This window comes from Protomyctophum parallelum (genome assembly GCF_964188405.1).
Source record: "Protomyctophum parallelum genome assembly, chromosome: 5".
Classification (NCBI taxonomy): domain Eukaryota; kingdom Metazoa; phylum Chordata; class Actinopteri; order Myctophiformes; family Myctophidae; genus Protomyctophum; species Protomyctophum parallelum.
In genome coordinates, this window is record NC_139702.1 from 48,238,330 (window position 1) to 48,261,925 (window position 23,596).

The 23,596-nt window shown below is 44.6% G+C and overlaps 1 protein-coding gene across 4 annotated transcripts in view; it reads left to right on the forward strand.

The window, feature by feature from the left end:
* Positions 1-5,119: 5,119 nt before the first annotated feature.
* The window catches only part of micu3a (mitochondrial calcium uptake family, member 3a), a gene marked incomplete at its 3' end in the record, with an annotated part of 54,991 nt that continues 36,514 nt past the window's right edge, over positions 5,120-23,596 (forward strand). For 3 of the 4 annotated variants that reach the window (XM_083766213.1, XM_083766214.1, XM_083766216.1), the window contains exons 1-4: positions 5,120-5,412; positions 16,725-16,872; positions 20,144-20,175; positions 21,019-21,097. In XM_083766213.1, coding sequence (XP_083622339.1) covers positions 5,140-5,412; positions 16,725-16,872; positions 20,144-20,175; positions 21,019-21,097 — 532 coding nt within the window. In that variant the 5' untranslated portion in view covers positions 5,120-5,139. The remainder of the gene's footprint in view (positions 5,413-16,724; positions 16,873-20,143; positions 20,176-21,018; positions 21,098-23,596) is intronic. The other variant, XM_083766215.1, reaches the window with a different exon arrangement.

Here is a 23,596-nt window from a genome sequence, read left to right on the forward strand (position 1 = left end):
AGGTGTGTGCGTGTGTGTGTGTGTGTGTGTGTGTGTGTGTGTGTGTGTGTGTGTGTGTGTGTGTGTGTGTGTGTGTGTGTGTGTGTGTGTGTGTGTGTGTGTGTGTGTGTGGCAGGTCATTCAGTTGGCCTGTCGATTTCTCCAGCAGCTAACACACACATACGTTGGAGGACAGATTGTTATGCCCTGGTACCCTGTGTGTTCTCTCTCTCTCTCTCTCTCTCTCTCTCTCTCTCTCTCTCTCTCTCTCTCTCTCTCTCTCTGTCTCTCTCTTTTCCCCCCTACACACGCAGAGAGAGAGAGAGAGAGAGAGAGAGAGAGAGAGAGAGAGAACATAATACGCCCATGTTCCTCTCCCCAAGGTTCATTAGTATTTATGATTTCCCCCCGAAAAACACTCTTTGAAAAATACAGAATCGATCGATCATGAGTCACCTCGAGGCTGATCAGATCATAATGTATTGGGGATCGATTCGGCCACAATGAAGATGTCAAATAGCCTACAATGGCAAATCTCCGCGGTCGCCCTACCGTAGTAGATAAATTGTTTCTTTTCACTTTCATATATATTTATTATAAAGAAAAGAGTTACGATCGTGAGACAGAGAAGCGACAAAGGGGCGAGATTTGAATTAAGAAGTGAACCCTCCATTGTCGTTCATTGGCCGCCACAAAGACACCCTCAGGGTTATATTTTGAAATATATTTCTCCCACACAGAGGGGAGTGGGTGGGGGGCAAGATAGGCTACATTATGCAATCTAATCGAATGACTGGATAATGGAATAGAATAACTGAATACGTAGCCTGGGGGTAATTTATGCAATATTGTTTTTCAAAGACAATGACGCGGGGATTGCAATGAGTCCAACTTTAACTACAATTTACAATTTACAATTTAGGCATTTAGCAGACGCTCTTAATCCAGAGCGATTTACATTAAGCAAGAACAAAAAAGCATGGGAATACATCACATAAAAACATTTATCAAGAAACATGCGTAAGCTAAGAAAGTAACAATATCTATATAATGAAGCTATACATATAAACTATACATCTATACTACTATGCTATACATATGTACTATGACGTGCTATGACTACATACAATGCAATTAGTGCTGTCTACATAACATGCTATAAGTCTGTATCAAATGCTATCTAAGTCTACAGAAATGCTATCTAAGGGGGTGGGGTAAGTGCTATGGGCCATGATGGAGTCTGAAAAGGTGGGTTTTCAGACTACGGCGGAAGATTGGGAGTGATGCTGCAGTTCTGACTGCAATGGGAAGTGCATTCCACAGTTTTGGAGCCAGAATGGAGAAGAGTTTGGGACGTGTGGAGCGTTGTCCCGGCGTTTTTAGTGAGGGTACTTCCAGCTTCCCTGCGTTGGCTGATCTGAGTGCGCGGGAGGGTTTGTAGGGTTCGATCATACTTGCAAGATATGTGTAGGTATATACTGCTGTTTAGGTCATATAACTTCACAAACATATAGAATAGAAATGAATGCCTATACAGCCTCCCGACGCTCCATTCTTTAAAGGTGTTGACTCCTAGCTGACTCCATTGACATTTGGATAAATGAAGAAAAAACATAAAAGTAGCCTAGAAGAATATATAGTTACAAACAAAATGGGCTACAATTACTTAAAGGCCCGCTGACACGCCCCTCGGGAGCTAATAAAGGATATCAAACAATGCTATCATGATTGTGACGTCAGACTGTGACAAGCTTTCTCCATCGACTTCTATGCGGGCTCGCCGGGCTTGGTGGCCGTAGTAGCATAGCAACTTATGCTACTATTTTGGTGTCACATTTAGAGTCATATTTCCTATAAATGTAATTGAAAAAAATTATCTTTTCGCTCTAAAATATTCGTTAGAATGACATTGAGTTGACGTGTAAGTTTGAGGGTAAACTGTTGCATATTCGCAATTTCGCTAATTTCCCCGGCCATCTCTCTCGGTCTCCCCCGCTGACATGCACTCAGCCACGGCATACACTCAGCCCTTCTCACAGGTTGAGTAGCGGCACTGCACCGGGCTAAAATGCATATCCGTCTTCAAATAGCTACCACAACATTGTTCAAGTGAACTTATGATTTATCGCCGCGTCGCTCCGCATGACAAAATGCCCCTCTCACCGCCGGGGCACTGAGCCTCTTCTGGTCAGTGGTCATGCAGGCTGCACACACGGGGAACGTATAGCCTCTATGGTCCCCGGCGCATATTGAACTGGGCATGTGTCACTACACAGCTACACACACACACACACACACACACACACACACACACACACACACACACACACACACATGTATTCATATGTGGGCATATGCCTGCCCACAGACAGATACAGTTCATTCACATATATGGATGGTGGATATATCTATGAGAATTACGTATATTTATTTGGCTGACGGCTCAGTGAGTGTATGCCCGAAGAGAGAGAGAGAGGCATTCGGACAACCGGGGCGGTGTGTGTAGCCTACGTGTATTGTGTACTCAACCTGTCAACTTTTAGCCGTGGCTATAGTGCGTGTGTGTGTGTGTGTGTGTGTGTGTATAGTATACACATGCCCACTGCCCAGTCCCCCGGAGGATCATGATCTCGTCCGCAAGACTATGCCTCAACTCGGCTCGGACAACCAGGCTTGAATTCATCATAGCGATATTTATTATTACACGAATCACCCACAAGTTGATCATTATAGCCTACATAACGCTATGTCAATGATTAATGAGATGAAAGTTTCATTATACTTCTGGTGGTGACGAAGACATCACATGCCTTCTGAGTGTGGCTATTGGAGACCTCCAAGTTGCGCACGGATACTTGTTATTTTTTCCAGTGGTTCCATACATGCTAGTTTCTTCGAATATATCTAATCTTCACAAGTTGTCGCGCTGTGATGCGTTTTATTATTATTAGAGAGAGAGAGAGAGAGAGAGAGAGAGGGGGAGAGAGAGAGAGAGAGAGAGAGATACGGAGGGAGAGAATTGCGGTGCGTAAGGGGGAGGCATACTTTGGTTAGACATAGCATTGGTTAGACATGGGTTACGGTTAGGTTTAGGTGTGCTGCCTCGTGGGAGGTTAGGTTTAGGGTGAGGGTTTGAGATAGGTTGTAGATGTAGGACTAATGACTAACCAATGACTAGTCTAAACCAAAAACTGTCTAAACTAAGTACTGCACCCGCGTAAGGCACTCCGTATGCAAGACGCAGTGTGTGTGTGCGAGATAGAGAGAGAGAGAGACTGCCCCCCCATATCGGTGTGTGTGAGAGAGAGCGTGTGTGTGTGTGTGTGAGAGAGAGAGAGAGAGAGCGGTCAGGTTACTTGAGCCGGCAGCAGTGCCCCACTGCCCCGGGCAGAGGCACTATATGACGGCGCCACGGCGGGGACATAGGACTGGATGGCCCGGCCACGGGACGGGACTCGTCACTCGAGTGACGCGGCGATAAATCATCATAGCGATATTGATTATTACAAAGAACAAGCATAAACACACAGTTCACTTGAACAATGCTGCGGTACATAAGATATTTGAAGACGGATATGCATTTTAGCCCGGTGCAATGCTGCTATAGACAGGCAGTGAACCTGTGAACAGGGCTCTGCACAAGGCTGAATTTGAGGCCATGTTAGCGGGGTTACAGAGAGCTGCATCCCAGCTCTCTGGAACTCGTCAGGCGATATTGCGAGTATGCAATAGTATCCCCTCAAACTTACACGTCAACTCAATGTCATTGTAACGAATATTTTAGAGCGAAAAAATATTTTTTTTCAATTTCATTTATAGCCAAAATGACCTAAATGTACCGTCAAAAACGCTAGCCTGAGCTAGCTAGCAGCCACTTGTTGCTAGCGCGGCGCGCCGTAGCCCTGTCTCAAACAATTTCAAACTGTTTTCAGTCAGACCACGTGATGTGCTGTACCACCCATATTAATTTCGGGGCGTGTCAGCGGACCTTTAACAATTATGTCGGAGAAATTGAAAACCATGCAGTGCAACGTTAATAGCTCGACTTCTAACTGTAGGCCTAATCTAATCAGCCGGTGCGTTTCTATCTATGGGTTATAATGGCCACGATGTTTGATCTGTTTTACTTTTAACCTTGTAAAGGGAGCCAAAGGGAGAGTGATCCACCACGGCTTGTGTGTGAGCATGCACAATTGCACACTGAGCAGGTGCCTGGCATGTCCTTTAAAAAGCCCTTTATACTCCCAGCATCAAAGTCATTAGAAAAGCCCCATTGGCTTAATAGAATTACGCAAGGAGTTAAATGCGGAGTCATTCTTTGATATTCGTTTGATACTGGCTGCTCTCGATAGCCGCTTTGATCGCAGGCTATATGCCCAGGCCTATCTGCAAATTTGATGAAATAGTGTCCCCCATGAAAGTGAAAACTTTTCATTGAACAAATAGGCTACGCTACAGGACCAATTCAGTCCATATATAGCATAGATAGAGACTATCTTTCGTGTTGTAAATGTAATGTTCATGCCATGGTAGTTTTTTTTTCTCCTCATGCAAGAATGGTTTTAGGTTTCATAACGTGTGTGTGTGTGTATGTTCGTGTGTATGTATATATATATATATATATATATATATATATATATATATATATATATATACACACACACGTACATACACATATACATGTATATATGTATGTATGTGTGTGTGTGTGTGTGTGTGTGTGTGTGTGTGTGTGTGTGTGTGTGTGTGTGTGTGTGTGTGTGTGTGTGTGTAATATTTGTTATGCGTCTCCCTGCATTTTGCTTGTAGCAATCAATCCAAGCCTATGCCTGTTTTGTGAATCTTCAATTACGGTTATAATTCGCCAAGGTTCAAATTAATGTCTTAATACCTGGCTATACATTCCCACATGTCACCACATCTCCCCCAGTCCCCACACAACCATGCAGTCAACCGTCACATTCTAGACTATTCAAAGTGTCTGGACTGGGACTTAAATTTGCTCTCAGCCTCAGCATCTACAGAGATGGTGTGACACGGGCCACGACACAAGTGAGTGACGGCCGCACATCTCGCGATGAAACCAGAGAACACACGGTCTTGTGTTGCCTGTCTGCCTGCACTCATTTCCCATCACAGCAACATAACACAACAGCAGCAATGGCCGCTTTCCGCAGAGTATCAGCGCTGGCCAGCAAGCTGAACCTCTGGTCGGCGATTGGAAACGAGCTCGTCGGGAGTCAGGCGGCCAGAAGAGCGAGGACGCGGAGGTGTGTGTCCGTCGGGGTGTCTCTCGCAGCGGGAGGCGCGGTGGCGTTCTACTTCTACAACGATATGACGAACAACACCGGAGGCAGCACGGGGGTAAACAAGCGCAGCATCCGCGGACTGAATCTTCTGCCGTCCATCCCCGCAGTGGAAGCCAAGGAAAAGGTAGGAAGGACTCCCTCGCTCCCCTTTTTAGACCCTGACGCTTGTATAACGGAACAGCCGTGAATTCAGGGAAACATAGGGATTCTGGATTCACCCGAACATCGCAATGCCACATATAGTGACTGTTTGTAAATGCTTTCTATTAAATGCCGAATAGACCTAGCATATACTACTGCTTTCTTCCTCTTTAGTAGCATAAAGGAACACACACAGAGAGAAGACAGACAGACAGACAGAGAGTTGGGTCTTTGAGGAAGGTGCTGTGACTTTTCCTCACTGCATTTCCTAGACTCTCAGACCTACAGTAGGCTAGTAGCTGCAGGCCTTGGAGCAGGGCTAGCCTGCTTCTGTTTTTTTATGGCCCAGATTGGCCTATTTTTTCCGTTTTGGGCGGATAGAATGTGTCATTTGGAAACTTGGGAATCCAAGTTTCCCAACCCACCCACCCCATGGAAACAGCTGGCTCACACTCCTTGGCTTGGTGGTGGTGGTGATGACTATGATGATACATGCTGAGGATGAAGGAGAGTCGCTCTCCACCTCAGCTGGTGCTGAAATAGCGGCAGGCATGCTAGAGAGAGAGACTATACCCTATTCAATAAACAGTTTTATTATTAGTTTGTTTAAAAATAACACAGCACTTTTGACCAGGGCTCATCAACATGTCCGTACACCGACAAAGTGTCTGTGGCAAGACTTGTACGTATATGGCCCATTTTATTTTATATAATAGCCTAAGCCCATATAGATTTTTAGATTTTTTTTGCGGCTTACGCCTTTTTATTGATTTTTGAAGGGACAGACAGTAGGCTGACAGGAAACGGGAGAGAGATGGGGGATGACATGCAGTAAAGGCCGTGTCGGGCTCGGGAGTCGAACCCGCGGCACACTGCGACTGGATTACCAGTCCGGTGCCCAGACCGTTACGCCACGGCCTGGGCCGCCTAAGCCCATATAAAGCTCATTTAAAAACACATTCTAAATTAATCTAAAATGAGTTTGAATAATTTTGGAGGCTTGTATAGGCCTATTGTGTACTTGTACCTGCATGCTCATATGAGGACAAGACAGCTAGAAGTAATGTTTTTTTGTGGCTTTCGCCTTTATTTTACATTTTTTATGGAGGGACAGACAGTATAGGCTGACAAGAAATGGTGAGACAGTTGGGGGGGTGACATGCAGTAAAGGCCGTCGGGATCGGGAGTCGAACCCACAGCCCAGGCCAGAAGTAATTGTTGATCATATTTTTAGCTACCTTAAAAGGATCCCTGGCTAATAAGACATATGCATTTAAACATTAGCCCTCTATGACTAAAATTAGAAATTATTGATCACTTACGTGAACGCGTGCAATGATAGTCAACGGCAGTGCGTTCATGTGTTTTGGTCCAATCCAGCCCAGAATGCACTCTGTTCCTACCCGGAAGGAGGAGTGAAATCGCCTCATGCGCTTTTGAGCAACCTAATGCAAGTGGATGGGAGGAGAAATCCGGTGCCGTCTCTATTAATATATACTCTAAGATCGTGATCTACCACTAGATCACAAAGGCTGTGCTGGTAGACCACATGCCTTAAAACACATAATCAAAAAGGGCCTGTCAGCTCAAACCCACAATGCCATACTTTGTTTTCAAGAGTGTTGCACACAAACATCAGTAGCATTACTAAGTTACAGTATATGCAAGAGAACCTATACCAATTCCATTCCCCCCCTCTATTTCACATTCCAAGTGTGTCTCATGTAACTTTATACTATTTCCAGCAAAGGGATAATAATTATTTTGGTCAGTAGATCTTGTTGAACTGGTCATTTTGAAAGTAGCTCTCATGCCAAAAAGTATGAGCACCCTTCTCTAATATATAGTGATTATGTAAGACAAGTTCTTTCTGAATTATGCTGAAACATAAACCATTTAATTCTTGATAATAAATGGCAGTTTGTTCATTAGAGTGATGTGGACTGGAGATGCTCCACCAACGCTGAAAGAGAGGAATTTTCTATCAAAATATTCTACCACACTGCCGTGACTGACAGTTTTAGCATGTTCACGCAAAGCTCTGCCTGTCTATCCACTTTTCAATGTGCTGGGAAGGATCTTTGAGGCCTGAGGTGGAGCTCAACGCCTCAGCTCCCAGTAGAGTATTTCGCCCATCACACAACTCATGCAATAACTGGGTTTGAACTTAAGGAACAGTATCCATAATAGCAACAATTGCCTTTACTTCCCTGAGAAATATGGCAAGAGCTGTCACTGTTCTTAAGGTGATAGTAGGCCAACTTAATTGTCTTCATGTGGATATTGTAATGCTTTTCCAATGGTCCGCATTTCATGCAGTCTATATGCCACCCAAGTTGACCCAACTCCCATAAGGCACGCCTCATCATTGTCTTAGATAATCTTTCTAATTAACATGCTAAGGTGCAGCTATTGTTATTAAAGTACATCAAATGTTGATTAGCATGTTAATTCATTAGAAAGATGACTGTCCTAAGACAATGATGAGGCGTTGTAGTGACTTACCTCTATGCCTTAATATTTAAACATTTATATAAGCTACATATATAGGAATAAAGGGACACAGAGAGACACATACAGAAATGTCCATATATGGGCATAAAAGGGACACAGATGGGGTGGAACGGGTACTCTGACACGGGTACAACGGGTATTTCCGGCAGGGAAAGGCCTTGGCATGGTGCTGGGTGCGGGGGGACCTTCTGGCGCGCGGCCTATGGCCACGCGGCGAAAAAGTTGATTAATGAATTAATGAATTTGATTAATAAATTAAGATTAATTTGTATTATTGCTCTTGTATTGCTATTGGAGACACTGGGGGGACACTGGGGGACACTGGGGAGGCACTGCAGGGGCACTGGGGAGACACTGGGGAGGCACTGGGGAGACATGGGGAGGCACTGGGGGGACACTGGGGAGACACTGGGGGGACACTGGGCAGGCACTGGGGAGACACTGGGGAGACACTGGGGAGGCACTGGGGAGACATGGGGAGGCACTGGGGGGACACTGGGCAGGCACTGGGTAGGCACTGGGAAGACACTGGGAAGGCACTGGGGAGACACTGGGGTGGCACTGGGGGGCACTGGGGAGGCAATGGGGAGACACTGGGGAGGCACTGGGGAGACATGGGGAGGCACTGGGGGGGCACTGGGGAGGCATTGGGAATACACTGGGGAGGCACTGGGGAGACACTGGGGGGGCACTGGGGAGACATGGGGAGGCACTGGGGAGACATGGGGAGGCACTGGCGAGGCACTGGGGAGGCACTGGGGAGACACTGGGGAGGCACTGGGGAGACATGGGGAGGCACTGGGGAGGCATTGGGAAGACACTGGAGAGGCACTGGGGAGACTGGGGAGGCACTGGGCAGACACTGGGCAGGCACTGGGGAGGCATTGGGAAGACACTGGGGAGGCACTGGGGAGACACTGGGGAGGCACTGGGGAGACTGGGGAGGCACTGGGCAGACACTGGGGAGACATTGGGGAGGCAGTGGTGAGGCACTCAGGGGGACACTGGGGAGCCACTGGGCAGACACTGGGGAGGCACTTGGCGGAAACTGGGCAGACACTGGGCAGACACTGGGGTGGCACTGGGGGAGGCACTGGGGAGGTACTGTGGAGGTACTGGACATTTCACATCACACACACACTATGATTCACTATCCCCCTCACTATCCCCCTCAAAAAGAAAATGGCGCAATTTATTTCAAGCATGGCGCAGCGCCATGCCAACAACATTGTGCAGGAAACCCTGGTATTGCATAGCCGGGTGCGGCATGGATCTTCAACTTCAATCGTTACAGACTCAGTGCTCTACAGCCGGGCACCGGTCTAGTTATTTCAATTTACCATCTTGTTGTGTTTCAATGTATATTGAAACATTATGTTCAAATTAATTGTAAAGTGTGTTTTGCTTTGTAATCTACTGACAATTCAGCCCCCCAGTGGTATCAATGTATTTTTTGATCAAACTGATCCCAATCCTACGTTTGTGTTTTGAACTATACCCATTTTGAATATCTAATCCAGATCACAGCTTGGTTTGGATTTCCTGATTTGATCAGATATCAGAGTGATCCCAATCCTGATTTTTGGTTTTGAACTCCCCAAAATCCAAATCAGATCAGATAAGGATCAGTGGGAATGGACATGTATACCCCAATCCAACCATGGGACAATATTGCAAATGGTACAGTAGTGCAACCACCTCCAAACCTGGCACAAATGTGGCTTATGGGTCTGGCTATTGGGTAGGCTAGGCTAACCATTTTTTATTTGATGTATTGTGTATGGAAAGTGTGTACAGTTTGTATTACATTGTGGTACATTCAAATAAATGTTTGTAATAACTTTGTTTTGATAATGAAATAACTTTCTGCATTCATAACAAATTCTCTAACAACTTCTGCTTCTCAGAAATAAAACTACAATGCCACCTAAATGTATACATACTGTACAATGTACATGCTCAACATAGATGACACTAAAGGTTGATGGGGATAATTGGGAAGAGGCCTGGCAGGGGGTACTTTAACGTAGGTAGGGGCCAAACATTTTTCTCTTTTAAAATTCCGCAGCTATTTCAGGCTGTTCCATTTTATTTTATGTCTTCCAACAATTCAATTCAGTCAATTCTCATAAATAGTCATTCCAAAATTAAATGCTGTAAGGAGGACATATAACACAAAGGTCCATGTATTAATTTCCAAATAGCTTCCAAAATGTTCAGTTTATGAACCTAACTCTATAACTTTATAAACTTGATTAATTATCCAGAGACAAAGCCACAGGCATTCCAATGCACCATAAGAAGCCAACCCCCTCGTTTCCTATTTATGGCTCCATGAGCTCCCTTGGTGAAGGCAAGCATCAAAGCTTTATGAATGAATCCGTATGCTAATAAGCATGCTAGCTCTGCTGAGTAGAGCAGAGCCCTGCAGCCAAGCAGGGTTACATTTGGAAGCCACTCTGCTAATTATACAGCTGCATGCAGCACAATCATTGGCACAGCCACTCTCTACTAATCAAGCTGCTGGGCTGATGGGGTTTTCAGAGAGAGAGAGAGAGAGAGGGGGGGGGGGGGGATAGGGAGAGTGTGTGTGTGTGTGTGTGTGTGTGTGTGTGTGTGTGTGTGTGTGTGTGTGTGTGTGTGTGTGTGTGTGTGTGTGTGTGTGTGTGTGTGCGTGTGTGCGTGCGTGCGTGTGTTGTGCATGTGTGTTTGCCCACAAGCGCATGTGGATGCTTTCGCTACCCTCATTGTACTCTGCCAGAGCTGCTGACTACTCAGCATCTCAGAAACTAAAGAGTTGATGCTAAGAATAGCCCAATCTTCTCATTATGAAGGCTCAAAGACAACAGGGGGGGAGATACAGTTTTGCTGCTGTCTGCATAGTGAACTGCAGAGTTTTCTCTGTGTTCAATAGTTAGCGCATGTTCAGCCCCTTTAGTTATTGCAGTGCAGTGTCTGTCTGCACTTCACACTTGATCCTTCATTGGATCCTCAGCAATACACCCCACCTTGTGTGAAGTTGATTGGATGAACAGTTGAGACAGACAGACAGGTTTACAGGGATTCAGTGGAACTGAATATATACTGTATGTATGTGTATGTATGTGGCCAGGTGGCCCATTAAACCAGGAGCCCTAATTATGGATATTATTAACAATACAACTAGCCTATTAATACCTTATATTTCATATCTTGAGCTTGTAGAACTGTTCACAGTGTTTCCAAGTCCAGTCATTATGCTACTTTGGAAAGTAAAGTTTCTTTAAAATATTGGTGGCCCTTGACATGAAAATGTTTGAGAACCACTGCTCTAAAACAAACAATGATGTTTGACCGACGAATCTTTTTTTAATGGTTTATCCCCCCCCCCCCCCCCCCCCCCGAGCTTCTTTCACAATTTTTATTTAACTACATTGCAAAAGTAGCATTACTTTCTGTGCAACAACTGTAAACATGCTTTCTTGTTTAGAACCTAGCTCGAGTTAACATGTAAACCAAAAAGCTTTCTTTGATGGCATCTTAGGATAGATGTAGATTTGTAGACCTATTAGAGAGTGCAGAAACATAATTGCCTTCCTTGATGTATGAGGTATGTGAATTATAATCTAGTAACCTTATTCACTGCCGGAGTAAATACAAAGATAATTCATCCCCTGGCAGCGATTTTCAATTTTTGAGGGATTGTCTGAGCACGGAATGGGATGATGGATGATGATAAGAGCGCCCCTCACTTCACACGAATGTGATTTCTTTCTTAGCTTTTAAGTAGTCACAGAATATTTATCTCCAATACGATCGGTTCCCTGACCGTTGATAATCACAGAGCTTTTCACTGTGTGTTAGCGCTTTTTTTTTGGCTAACTGACAATGCGTTCCTTTGTTATGGTCTGTCAAAAATGTCATAATGGCTTACACGGAAGTGGAATGCTACAGGAGCGGAGATAAAGCCATAAAGGCATCCTCTAATTTTGATAGAACAGAGCCCAATCGCTGATTGGCTGGCTTCGGATTGGTTGTAGATTAGAATTAGATTGGTTAGTAGGGCTCACGCTTGGATTTGTGAATGAAAGGATTTTTGACAGCATGGGAAGATGGAGGTGACACAGACTATAGTATTCACAGAGAAGATTGTGTGCACATCTCAATGCCTATATTTAGGCCAGGTGATGTGTCGGGCATCAAGGCAAACTTCAAGGACGAGGAAAAAACATTGCACACTAGAGCTCCATGAGTCTTTTATTAAAGGCAAGGAATTGCAACGTTTCGACTCTAGGTCTTCATCAGGCAAGAATCAGGCAAGTGGTGCAGACTATACCAGTGCTGATAACCTTAATAAAAGCGTGAGAGATCTTCCTTATTGAATTTGCACTGGTGTAGCCGTCTGGGCACCTACAGTAGGCTGGTAAACGCCTGACAGCGTGTCGCGGGTTAGAGTCCCGATCCCAATGACCTTTGATGTGTGTTTCCCCCATGGCTCTCCCCATTTCCTGTAAGACTACTGTATATCTATCAATAAATGCCAAAAAATGCCAAAAAAGAAAAATAAACAAAAAGAGAGTCCTGTCGAGCCCACGTGTCGCTGTCCGTGGTGCTGTGTAATGGCTGTCTCTCTCCCTCACTCTCTCATTCTGTATTTATGTTTGTAATGTTTAGGGTGGCAATTGAAATATTACAGGATTGTGTGGTACAAGACATTATTAGCAGCTTAGCTTTATGCGGAACTGAACAGCACTTTAAGTGTTGTTGCGGGTGGGAGCAGCGGTCAGAAATTAACTGCAGCCGTGAGTGGGATTGTGCCGAAATCCAGTGGGAGGGGATTGAAGCCCAAAGCAAAGGGTCAAGACGGTTTTTAAGATCAACCACACCAACACCAATGCAACTCATTGAGTTGCAATGAGTTGCATTGGCGTGGTTGACCTTAAAACGGTTTTGTCCCAAGCAGTCCCTACCAGTGTGGTTTGGGCTTAGAAAACAATCCCACGCAGAACTCTACTCTGGTCTATTTTCACACACAAGAAACCTTTGGCTAATGTCAACTGTTGCCTTCCATATTTGTGCATGTGCTGCTGATTTGTGCTGACGTCGACCATTTCCAGCATAGAGCATTGTTTTACAACCACGTTGATCACAGTATAGTGTAAGTCTATCTTAGATTGTTATGTCATTGTAGCTGAAAATAAAATCTGCTATGCAGAAAATGTATGGAATTTCCTCTTCCAGCACCTCACCTGCCCACGTTATTATAATCCAGTACCTGACCTGTAGACCTGCTTGCATTTTGGTGTTAGAGGATTCAATGGGGAATTTCTCACTTGAACTGAGTCAATGGGTCCATAGACATGAAAAATCAACGAGGTGCGCTAAGTCTATATCGACTAATTCTGATTTATAATTAATTTCTGATATTACTTTGACCATTACTTTGACCATAATCTTGTGATTGAGATATCAATATAAATCATTTTATTCAATAACTCAACGGTTTTTGTCTTTACTTTCACTTTTATTGTATTTTTCGTTTTTAAACATATAACAATCATAACAAAATCAAATAACAATTTCACACAAAGAGAACCATTCTGATGGGATTTTACATGAGGGAAGTTCCAGTTTTCCATGGCAAAATATGATGCATGGAACCATATCGCAGAGTGTCACACTTGCCTGCCCACTTGCATACTGTGTGCAAACTGGGTGTTAAGGGCTTCAGACATTTTAATGGCAGGAGTGTACCAAAGTGCCTTGGGTTACTTTGCTGTCTCAAGCAGGTGGCAAGCCCGATGCATCAGAAAAGCACCTCATTGGATGTGACCTGTGATCACACTACTTGTGGGAGGGAGAGCATCAATTCCAGCTCTGGTACTGGTATAGCTTTCCACCCTGAGGTCATCAAATGTCTCAGCAGTTGTACTTGACCTGGCCCCTGCCCAGACACGCACCAAGTACTTCTCTGCCAACGCTGTGTCTTGTTCTGTCAAGGTGTCTGATTCTTCAAAGTTTGTTAAATATTTTACTGGGTCAGAAGCCATAGCTGCATGTTTGGTCCCCACCTTGCTCATGCAGTTCTTCTCTAGTCATGGCAGTCAGGATATGTGCCTTGATCACGGTCGTGGCTAGTGGTGCTCGCCAGTGCCATACTGCTGCCAGATCTCCTTCAACCCCATGTGATTGGAAGTATGGGGTGTAGTGTAGCAGTAATGTGAAGGTGACTATATGACAACTCTCTTGCTCTGCTTCATACGAACAGCCCACTCCACATTCACCACCAATCTGGTGTCAGCCTCCTCAATCCAGTTCAAGAGGTCTGGGATCTCTTCACCGCCGGCTGCCTTTTCTGGGAGCACCTCATCATCACAGACAACAGAGCTGACAATGATGGCATTGCCACAGACTTGATGGCAGGCACACCATATCCCGAACTAGCAGCTGGAGATTCGGCTTGTTTTTCTTAGACTCCCAGAATTTGTGAAGTTGCTGAGGGATAGGTGTGTCTCTGTTCATGCCAACAATGTCGATTCATGTTCTTGAATCTGTGTGCTGCATGCGCACCCCTTCCTTTAGACTAGAGACATCTCAATTTAAGAATCGAGTATGATATGGATGAACTCTGGCTCTTGGCAAAGGGATGATGTTGACCTGATGATGGTTTCGATAACAGCACTTAAAGTAGGCAATTGTGCTAGTGGCATCTGCCGCATTTCTTACATGAAGTCTACCACAACATGAGTGGCAAGAGTAGACTTTGGACTCCATTGGGTGAGGTCAAGTTCAGGCTCAATCTCACTGACAAGTTTTGACTTGTTGACATGAGCTGGAAGGTCACCATCAAGCAGGGGAGATGCTGAGAGCACATCGTGAGTAAGTATCTCCTGGATATTCATGCCCTGCTCCTTAGCAATGCCCATAGTCCTACTGTATCTGCCTCGGCCATGTCTTTGGATGAAACTAACTTCTGCTCGTTCAGAATGGTTGTTGGTGTCTTCTGTGGTTGCTTGTTGAAATAAGGTATCTTCCGCTTTGGTATGGTTGTGCTCATTGTCTTTAGTCTATTAAACTAACCTCTCCTGTCTGTATGAGCAGTAGACACGCTCCCCATTTTTAGACAATTTAGCAGGCGTGCAGCGACCCCTCGGTCAACAGCCTGCTTTGTGAGCAGATTTTGCAGTAGCACAGGCACATTGACCGCCATCGAGTATGGATTCTGACACTCTAGCACAAAGTCCAGCAGCATCACCACATTACGGTTGAATGTAAGGCGGTGAAAGCCGGTGATTGGTACTCAGTGCATGCTCGAGATGGCATTCTGTGTGTTTCATGGTGTGGTTGTTGGTGAGAAGGTTGAGGACATTGGTGATTGACTCATGCAATCTCGTGGAACAAGAGCTCAAATTCTGCCACAAATTCTCCTACTACATAGTGACCAGCTGGACCTCGCTGAATGGTCTGCTCGACCTTCATTTCACGTCCAGTGCAGAATCAGCCTGGGCGATCCTGAACAACCCACTGGCCTATAGAAAAGCGCCGGTAGAGCTCAGGATGTGTGAACTCTAGAACCTTGATTTGTTCAAGATACCATGAGCCATGACGCAGGTAGTTTATGCAGTCCCATTCTGCAAAGATTTACATAGTCATTGACAGTAGCCACATGTAGATTCCAGTTTCATTCTCTTTTGGAGACTACAGCATTCTTGATGATGCACCACCATACCAACTCCAGGTCTCCAGCCAAACTCCAAAGAATTGGCATTAAGACCCAAAACCATCACACTAACTGGCATGCACACAATGGTGCACTTAGTAAAAGTGTTATTTGATTTTGTGTTATGACTATATCACTTTTATTTCCATATAGACTCATATTCTAATTAAAGCACCAATTAAAATAAAAGTTAAAGGGGGACATTTAGAATTGTTATATATTTATGTTCATGTCTTTCGTAATAATTACGAAAAAAGTGAAAGTAAAGACAAAAATTGTTAATTGAGTTATTGAATAAAAAGATGTATATTGATATCTCAATCACAAGATTATCCTTAATGGTCAAAGTAATATCAGAAATTAATTTTAAATGTCAGAATTAGTTGAAATAGACTACCGGTAATTGCACTTATGCTTACTCCCAGCAATGGTCAAGTTACTGTATGGCTAATGTCTTCGGAATAGCAAAATGACCTTGACCATGACCTTTAAAGGTCAATATCAGCCAAAATGTTTAAAATAGTATCATTCCACACAGCTGAATTAGTCAGAATTACATGTGCAAATACACCCAGAAACAAAAAAGTTGTATTTTCATATTGGCCATATTTGATGTGGCCATTGCGCCATTCGTGCCACTATGGCGGACGAGCACCTCGTTGATTTTCCATGTCTAGGGACCCATTGACTCAGTTCAAGTGAGAAATTCACTCCAAATTGCGAGCAGGTCTACAGGTCAGGTACTGGATTATTATGGATCCCAAAGCCCTGCTGTGATTGTTCAGTAGTCACTGTGATTGACCGTTCTCATTTCTGCAACCTAACCCTAAACCTAACCCTAGTGAAACTATGCCTAAACCTAACCTCAGTAAAATTATACCTAAATATAGTAAAACTATGCCTGCCCAGGAGCCAATCAGACAAATGGTAAGGCAGCTCTACCCTCGTGGGATCCATAATCACGCATGCTCAGAATTCCAAGACAATTCATTTCAAATGGCAGCCAGATAAAGATAAACTAAAAGCAGACTGGTAAACAAAAATCCTGATGTATTTGTATTTGTGTGTTTGTGTCATTCCAGGAGCGTCCGTTTGACTTTGAGGATGGGGATGTGTACATGTCCTCTCATGAGTACCGCTTCCGCATGTTCAGCTCTGTGGAGTATGAAGGACAGCTGTACATGACCCCGCAGAACTTCATCCAGTCAGTCACCATGAGCGAACCAAGTAGTACGTATTGGCTTTGCTTGTTTACTGTCAAATATTGACCACTCTCATTACGGGTCAGAAATTAACATCTAGTAATAAAAACCAAAAATAATTCCACCAGTTTTCTTAAAAAGTGTTCTGTGTTTGAAGCAAAGCAAAGTACACAGACTTTGTGACCACAGACCTTGTTAGTTTAATGTAACAGATTATGGCTAATAAAGTTGTGGCTTCACGGTAAATATATTGCGTGTGTCATATTGATGATGTCTTGTTGATGATGTCAGTCCTACCCAAGTATGTCCCTGCTGGGCCAGTGGCTCTGACATCATGACTTTGCAAAATGTGAAAAGTCACAAAATGCTAAAATATTGAGGTATTTAGTGTCGGCGTGCCCAAGAAATCTAGTGCTGATTGGTCACTACACTAACCACTACATTAGTGGTTTGCGGGGTTGCAAGAACACACACAAATGTGGGAGACACGTAATTGGCTGACTTTGACATCATTTAAAATCCAGCTGTTGTCTGCTTTTATTTTATTTTTTTTAAGATATTTTTTTTGCGGCTTACGCCTTTTATTGATTTTTGAAGGGACAGACAGTAGGCTGACAGGAAACGGGAGAGAGATGGGGGGATGACATGCAGTAAAGGCCGTGTCGGGTTCGGGAGTCGAACCCGCGGCACACTGCGACTGGATTACCAGTCCGGTGCCCAGACCGTTACGCCACGGCCTAGGCCCTGTTGTCTGCTTTTAATGTAATGCAATTAACCCTGTAACACCCAACATTGCAATAATACAACATATTTTAATTAATTAATTAAAAAATCTGTAATTTTTTTCACCTAAACGTCATCATTGATGTTCATTTCAATGCCATTGGTCATGATATTTGCATAGCCCCCACAGAGGCTGAAATTCACACAAATTAAAAATCTCTGGACTGAACCATTTTTAACCTATGACCTTTGACCTTTAACCCTGATAAAAGTAAGTAAAATAACTGTAATATATATTTTTTTGTGATCATTAGAATAATCTAAAACATGTTTTGTTTATTATTGTGAAAGATATCCCCCAAATGTAAATTATTAATTTATTATTATTATTTATTTTAATAATTATTATAAATGTGCATAAAATGTGCTTTTTCTTTCTTCAAAAAAAAATAACATAATTTCCTCTACAAAATCCTAGTAGTACAAGTAGTATTAAAGTTGAAATCTCTTTTTTGCAAGTAGAAATATATCCGGGTGTTACAGGGTTTGTACTTTATCAATATGAAACCGTCTCGCTGAAAATCAACTTTTAACTCTGACCCGGTTGCTAGGCAATGCCTTTGTCACCCCAGCACCAGGAGATGTGCGTCCTCATTCCATAGGGTCCCATCAAAAGTAGAATCTTAACTATGAGCGCTGTCCGTGGTGACCATCTGATGTTCAGATCTGATTTGTGATTTCACATCGCATCGCTCCCGACATATTAACGTTTCTGGCGAAAGATAAACATTGTGAGCTACTGCTAACACAAGCCATTTCTTAAAATGGAGGTCTGCGAGCGATGAACCCAGATGTGAAAACATCGTCATCTGCCCTATTCTGGCTGGGAGATGCATTGCTGCAGTGAAGCAGCTCTTGAAGTACGCCGTTAATATTATTTACCCTACCCTAAAACACTAAATATATTAATACAATTAAAGAAATGTAAGCTGATTTTAACTTCCTGATCGCTGCCACTTAGTGTCTTTGAGAAAATAATGGAATAACAGACATTGCTCCACACGACAGGATACAGCTAACAGTATCAAGATATAAGACAGGGTATTGTCTGACTGTCTGTCTGTCTGAGAGAGAGAGAGAGAGAGAGATTTTAAGAGAATAAAGAAACCCATGCTGTATCATGTGTCCTGTTTTGTCAGGTACGTCTGTTTGCAATAAGCCAACATTGCTTTGCGTTGGGTCGACAGAGAGGCTTTCTAGGGGGTTTCAAGTAATGTGAGAAACCTAGCCTACACAGGCAGTAGTAACAGATTAGCTCTGTCCAGGCGCTCTCAAAGCGAATTGCTTTACGGCTATTGTTTAGTCTGAGGTTAATGTTAGTCAGACACGCACGCACGCACTCAGGCAGGCAGGCACGCAGGCAGGCACGCAGGCAGGCAGGCAGGCACGCAGGCACGCAGGCACGCAGGCACGCAGGCACGCAGGCAGGCAGGCAGGCACGCAGGCACGCACGCACGCACGCACGCACGCACGCACGCACGCACGCACGCACGCACGCACGCACGCACGCACGCACGCACGCACGCACGCACGCACGCACGCACTCACACACACACACACACACACACACACACACACACACACACACACACACACACACACACACACACACACACACACATACACACACACACACACACACACATACATACACATACCACACACTTCTATACTTGTGAGGAGCACATTTACTCTGTAACTAACTTCCTACTCGTACAGTCGTACCTTCTCAAACTGGAACTAATGCCCAATTCTGGCACTTAATTCCAACAGCTGTTGTGTTTAAACTATGTCCTTACCGTTACAGGTAGAGTCAAATCTAGAATTAAACAAATCTCTCTCTTTCTCAGACACACATGCACACACGTGCACACAAACACTACTAAATAGGCAAATATACCAGTTACTAAGGCTTAGTATAGTGTTGTGTGCAAGGTGTGTGTGTGTGTGTGTGTGTATGTTTACGTCTAAACTGACTCACTGACACCAGATATAGGCATGCGTGCACACACACAGTCACACACACACACACACACACACACAGTCTCACACACACACACACACACACACACACACACACACACACACACACACACACACACACACACACACACACACACACACACACACACTCAGCGGCCCACTGGCTCTAATGCCTCCTTTGAAGTTGAATTAGATGAGCTCTGTTGTATAAAACAGAAAAAAGTAAGATGGGCTTTTACAGGAACATTCCATGTACTACAAAGACAAGCATGGGGCACTTTAGACAGTACAAATGGCCCTGTGATGATGAGAGTGTATATATAACACTGCATTGCACTGGTGTGTGTGTGCGTGTGTGTGTGTGTGTGTGTGTGTGTGTGTGTGTGTGTGTGTGTGTGTGCGCGCACGTGCGTTATGTCTGTGCCCTGCACATTAAGGCCCATTTATAGATACAGTCAGATGCTATCTAATCAAGCCCACCCAAACTTTCCTCTATTTCTTTCTCTCCTTTTGTCTCCTTCTGTCGCTCACAGACAAGAAGCCCTGGAAGTCCCTGACCAAACAGGTGGGGAAGAGTTGTGTCTCGTTTTGTACATTTCTGTCTCTCTGTCTCTCTGTCAGTTCCTCCGTCAAATGGTTGATGGCTAGAGACGGCTTTGACCAATAACAGCACTATTTGACATGTCGGGGGTACCCGTGATGTCAAATGCTTTGTCAAGTTATGCTTTACGATTTGGTCACTATCGGTATGCAAGTTGAATGTTGCTGAGTCGGCTGAAGCGCACCTCGCCGCTGCCACTCGTGGCAGCCATCAACATCAACGGGGGTTCCTGTCACGTCTGTCTGTCTGTCTGTCTGTCTGTCTGTCTCCACCTTTCTCTGCCTTTCTCTCTCTCAGCCTCAATGTGTACGTATGTTTATTTGTTGTCTATTGTCATGGTTTTGTCAAAAAGAGAAGAAAAGCAACCAAAGCTGATTTCTGATCAGATTTGAACAACATTCCTACTGTAGGTGCATGGTTTTAAATGTGAATACACAAATCCGACTGACTTTGCTGTTTCTCTCTCAGTTAGTCGGTCTCCATCAGTCTCTTCTTCTTCCATCTTCTCCTTTCTTTCTCTGTTCTCTGTTTCTCTTTTTCTCCGTCTCTCTCTCTCTCTCTCTCTCTCTCTCTCTCTCTCTCTCTCTCTCTCTCTCTGTTGTGCTCTTATCTTCCATTTATTTCTTTTGAAGGTTAAAGTAAGCAGTGTTTCTAAATCATTGTGTGTGTGTGTGTGTGTGTGTGTGTGTGTGTGTGTGTGTGTGGTGTGTGTGTGTGTGTGTGTGTGTGTGTGTGTGTGTGTGTGTGTGTGTGTGTGTGTGTGTGTGTGTGTGTGTGTGTGTGTGTGTGTGTGTGTGTGTTTTTCAGGAGCTAGAGAAAATCTTGATAGACACTCCGCCAGTGTGGAGGGGAACGTCTACACTGTTCCGGAACCTGAGAGAAAGAGGTAGGAGTCGCGCTCGCTCGCGCACACACACACACACACACACACACACACACACACACACACACACACACACACACACACACACACACACACACACACACACACACACACACACACACACAAAAGGCACCTTGAGCACCTTTGCACTTACTGACATACAGTAGAAGCATGTAGACACACACACACACGCGCGAGCATGCACGCACACACACGTGCGGGTGTTTTTTGTGTTATCTGACTGGGTAAGCAGCAGTCGGATAATGGCAAGGTCAACACAAAGTCACAGGAATAGAGTTTGTCAGCCTGTGGGGATTGTTTGCTTTGAAATAAAAATATGAATGAAATTCTGATTACTAAAAACAAAGATGCTATGTCAGTGGCAAATTATACTCTATAGCATAATCTATCTATAAAGAGCGAGAGAAAGGGAGTGTGTGTGTGTGTGTGTGTGTGTGTGTGTGTGTGTGTGTGTGTGTGTGTGTGTGTGTGTGTGTGTGTGTGTGTGTGTGTGTGTGTGTGTGTGTGTGTGTGTGTGTGTGTGTGTGTGTGTGTGCCGTGCCGTGCGCGCCACAGTAGGTGTTGCTAATCCGGAGTTGGAGCCACACTGTCCCTCCTTACGGTGAAACAGCCTGCTGAAACACCTAAAAATAACCTCCTCTCCTCTTTTCCCATCCTCTTAACTCTCTTTATCCATCCATCCATCTCTTCATCTCTTCTCTTCTTCTTCACATTACTACCCTGCTGTCCTCTCCTGTTACATAGCGATACAAAAACAGAGTGAAAATTCTATACCACATCAGAGAGAGAGAGAGAAAGAGAGGGAGAGAGTAAGGGCTGGGGGAGAGGAGAGGAGAGTGTGCTCATGCGACACAAGATACCCTTAATTAACGCATTTGCTTCAGGAGCGTGTAACAGGCCTGGAAGAATGTCCCTATCGTCATAATTACACACACACACACACACACACACACACACACACACACACGTTGCGCATGCACAGATACACACACACACACACACACACACACACACACACACACACACACACGCACACACACACACAGATACGCACACACCCCAGTAGAATGCTAAATATAAACCACACATGCCCCCTCCACACTGCCAATAACTAACTAAGTAAGTTTCTCACAATTTCGCTAGTGTGTCACATTGCTGCGGATGTGATTTTGTAAATGTGTTTGAATTTGTGTGTTGTATTGGGTTCAGTCCCCAGGGGCCAGCATTGCCTCTCTGCAAAGATGGATCGAGAGAGGAAAAGAAAAAAGAACAGAGGGGGGGGGGGGGGGGGAGGGAGAGAGAGAGAGAGAGAGAGAGAGAGGGGGATGGATGGGGATGGGGGGTGAGAGGGAGAGGGAGGAAGGAATATTTAGAGATGGCAAGGGAAATGTAAATTGCTACTCTCTGGCAGTCAAAACCTTGTATGTCCTCAAACATTCCCTCCCAGTGTTTCTATTTAACGAGGATTAGTGACCCCCTTTGTCAGAAGTTTTATTCAGAGTGAAGGGAATTGGTTGTTCAAATGGCATAGCGGACGGACAACCCAGTAGCTTCTCTAGACTAGACTAGATGCATTACATTCACCCATTCACACACACATTCATCCACCGATTCATGATTTCATCCGGCAGATGAAACCATGCAAGGCAGTAAGGCACCAACCTGCACATCAGGAGCAATTAGGGGTTCAGAGTCGTTCTCAAGGACACTAACTCTACCCCTGAGCCACTACCACCCTAGGCCAAGTAAGATATTACCAGTAAGACGCCTGAGGGCGAGAAGCGTGCATGCATCCGCCTCGTTAACGGCAGACTGCTGGGCGAGCGCTGACACTTTGGCATGGAGGGGTCAGCCATGGAATGAATTCTGTACTGGCCATATAAGGAGCATGTCTTGAGTCTACAGGGTTTGATGAGGTCAGATCAACATATGGAATGTCAGAACAGAACAGGTGAGCTCCATACAGTATATGGAGATCTAAGGGTGGTAGCGGGGACATTCTCTTGAGTGTACAGGGTTTCATGAGGGCCCAGGTAGGACCGGGCCTTCATTTTCGGGCCTGTTGAGAACTCTAGTTTTCGTCGGCTGCCGGGCGCAGCTGAACTAATTACTTTGGGGCAGGCCCGTCTAGAGTTTGAAATTTGAATGGACAGGTATTGGTCAAAAGGGAGACATCGAAGAGGAAGGATGTATGGGGAAGGATGAACATATGGAATGTCAGAACAGGTTCTGGCATATATCCATATATGGAGATCTAAGGGTTTGAGGTCAGATGTAGAGTTGCTGTTGTCGCAACAAGTGTAGGTGTGGATTTTCCTATGACTGCTAGAATACTGCAGACCACACACACACACACACACACACACACACACACACACACACACACACACACACACACACACACACACGTGTGTGAACAAATATGTGGTTTAGGACGAGAAAGTCAAAAGAACAAGCAATGGATATATAGAGAGGTTTTGT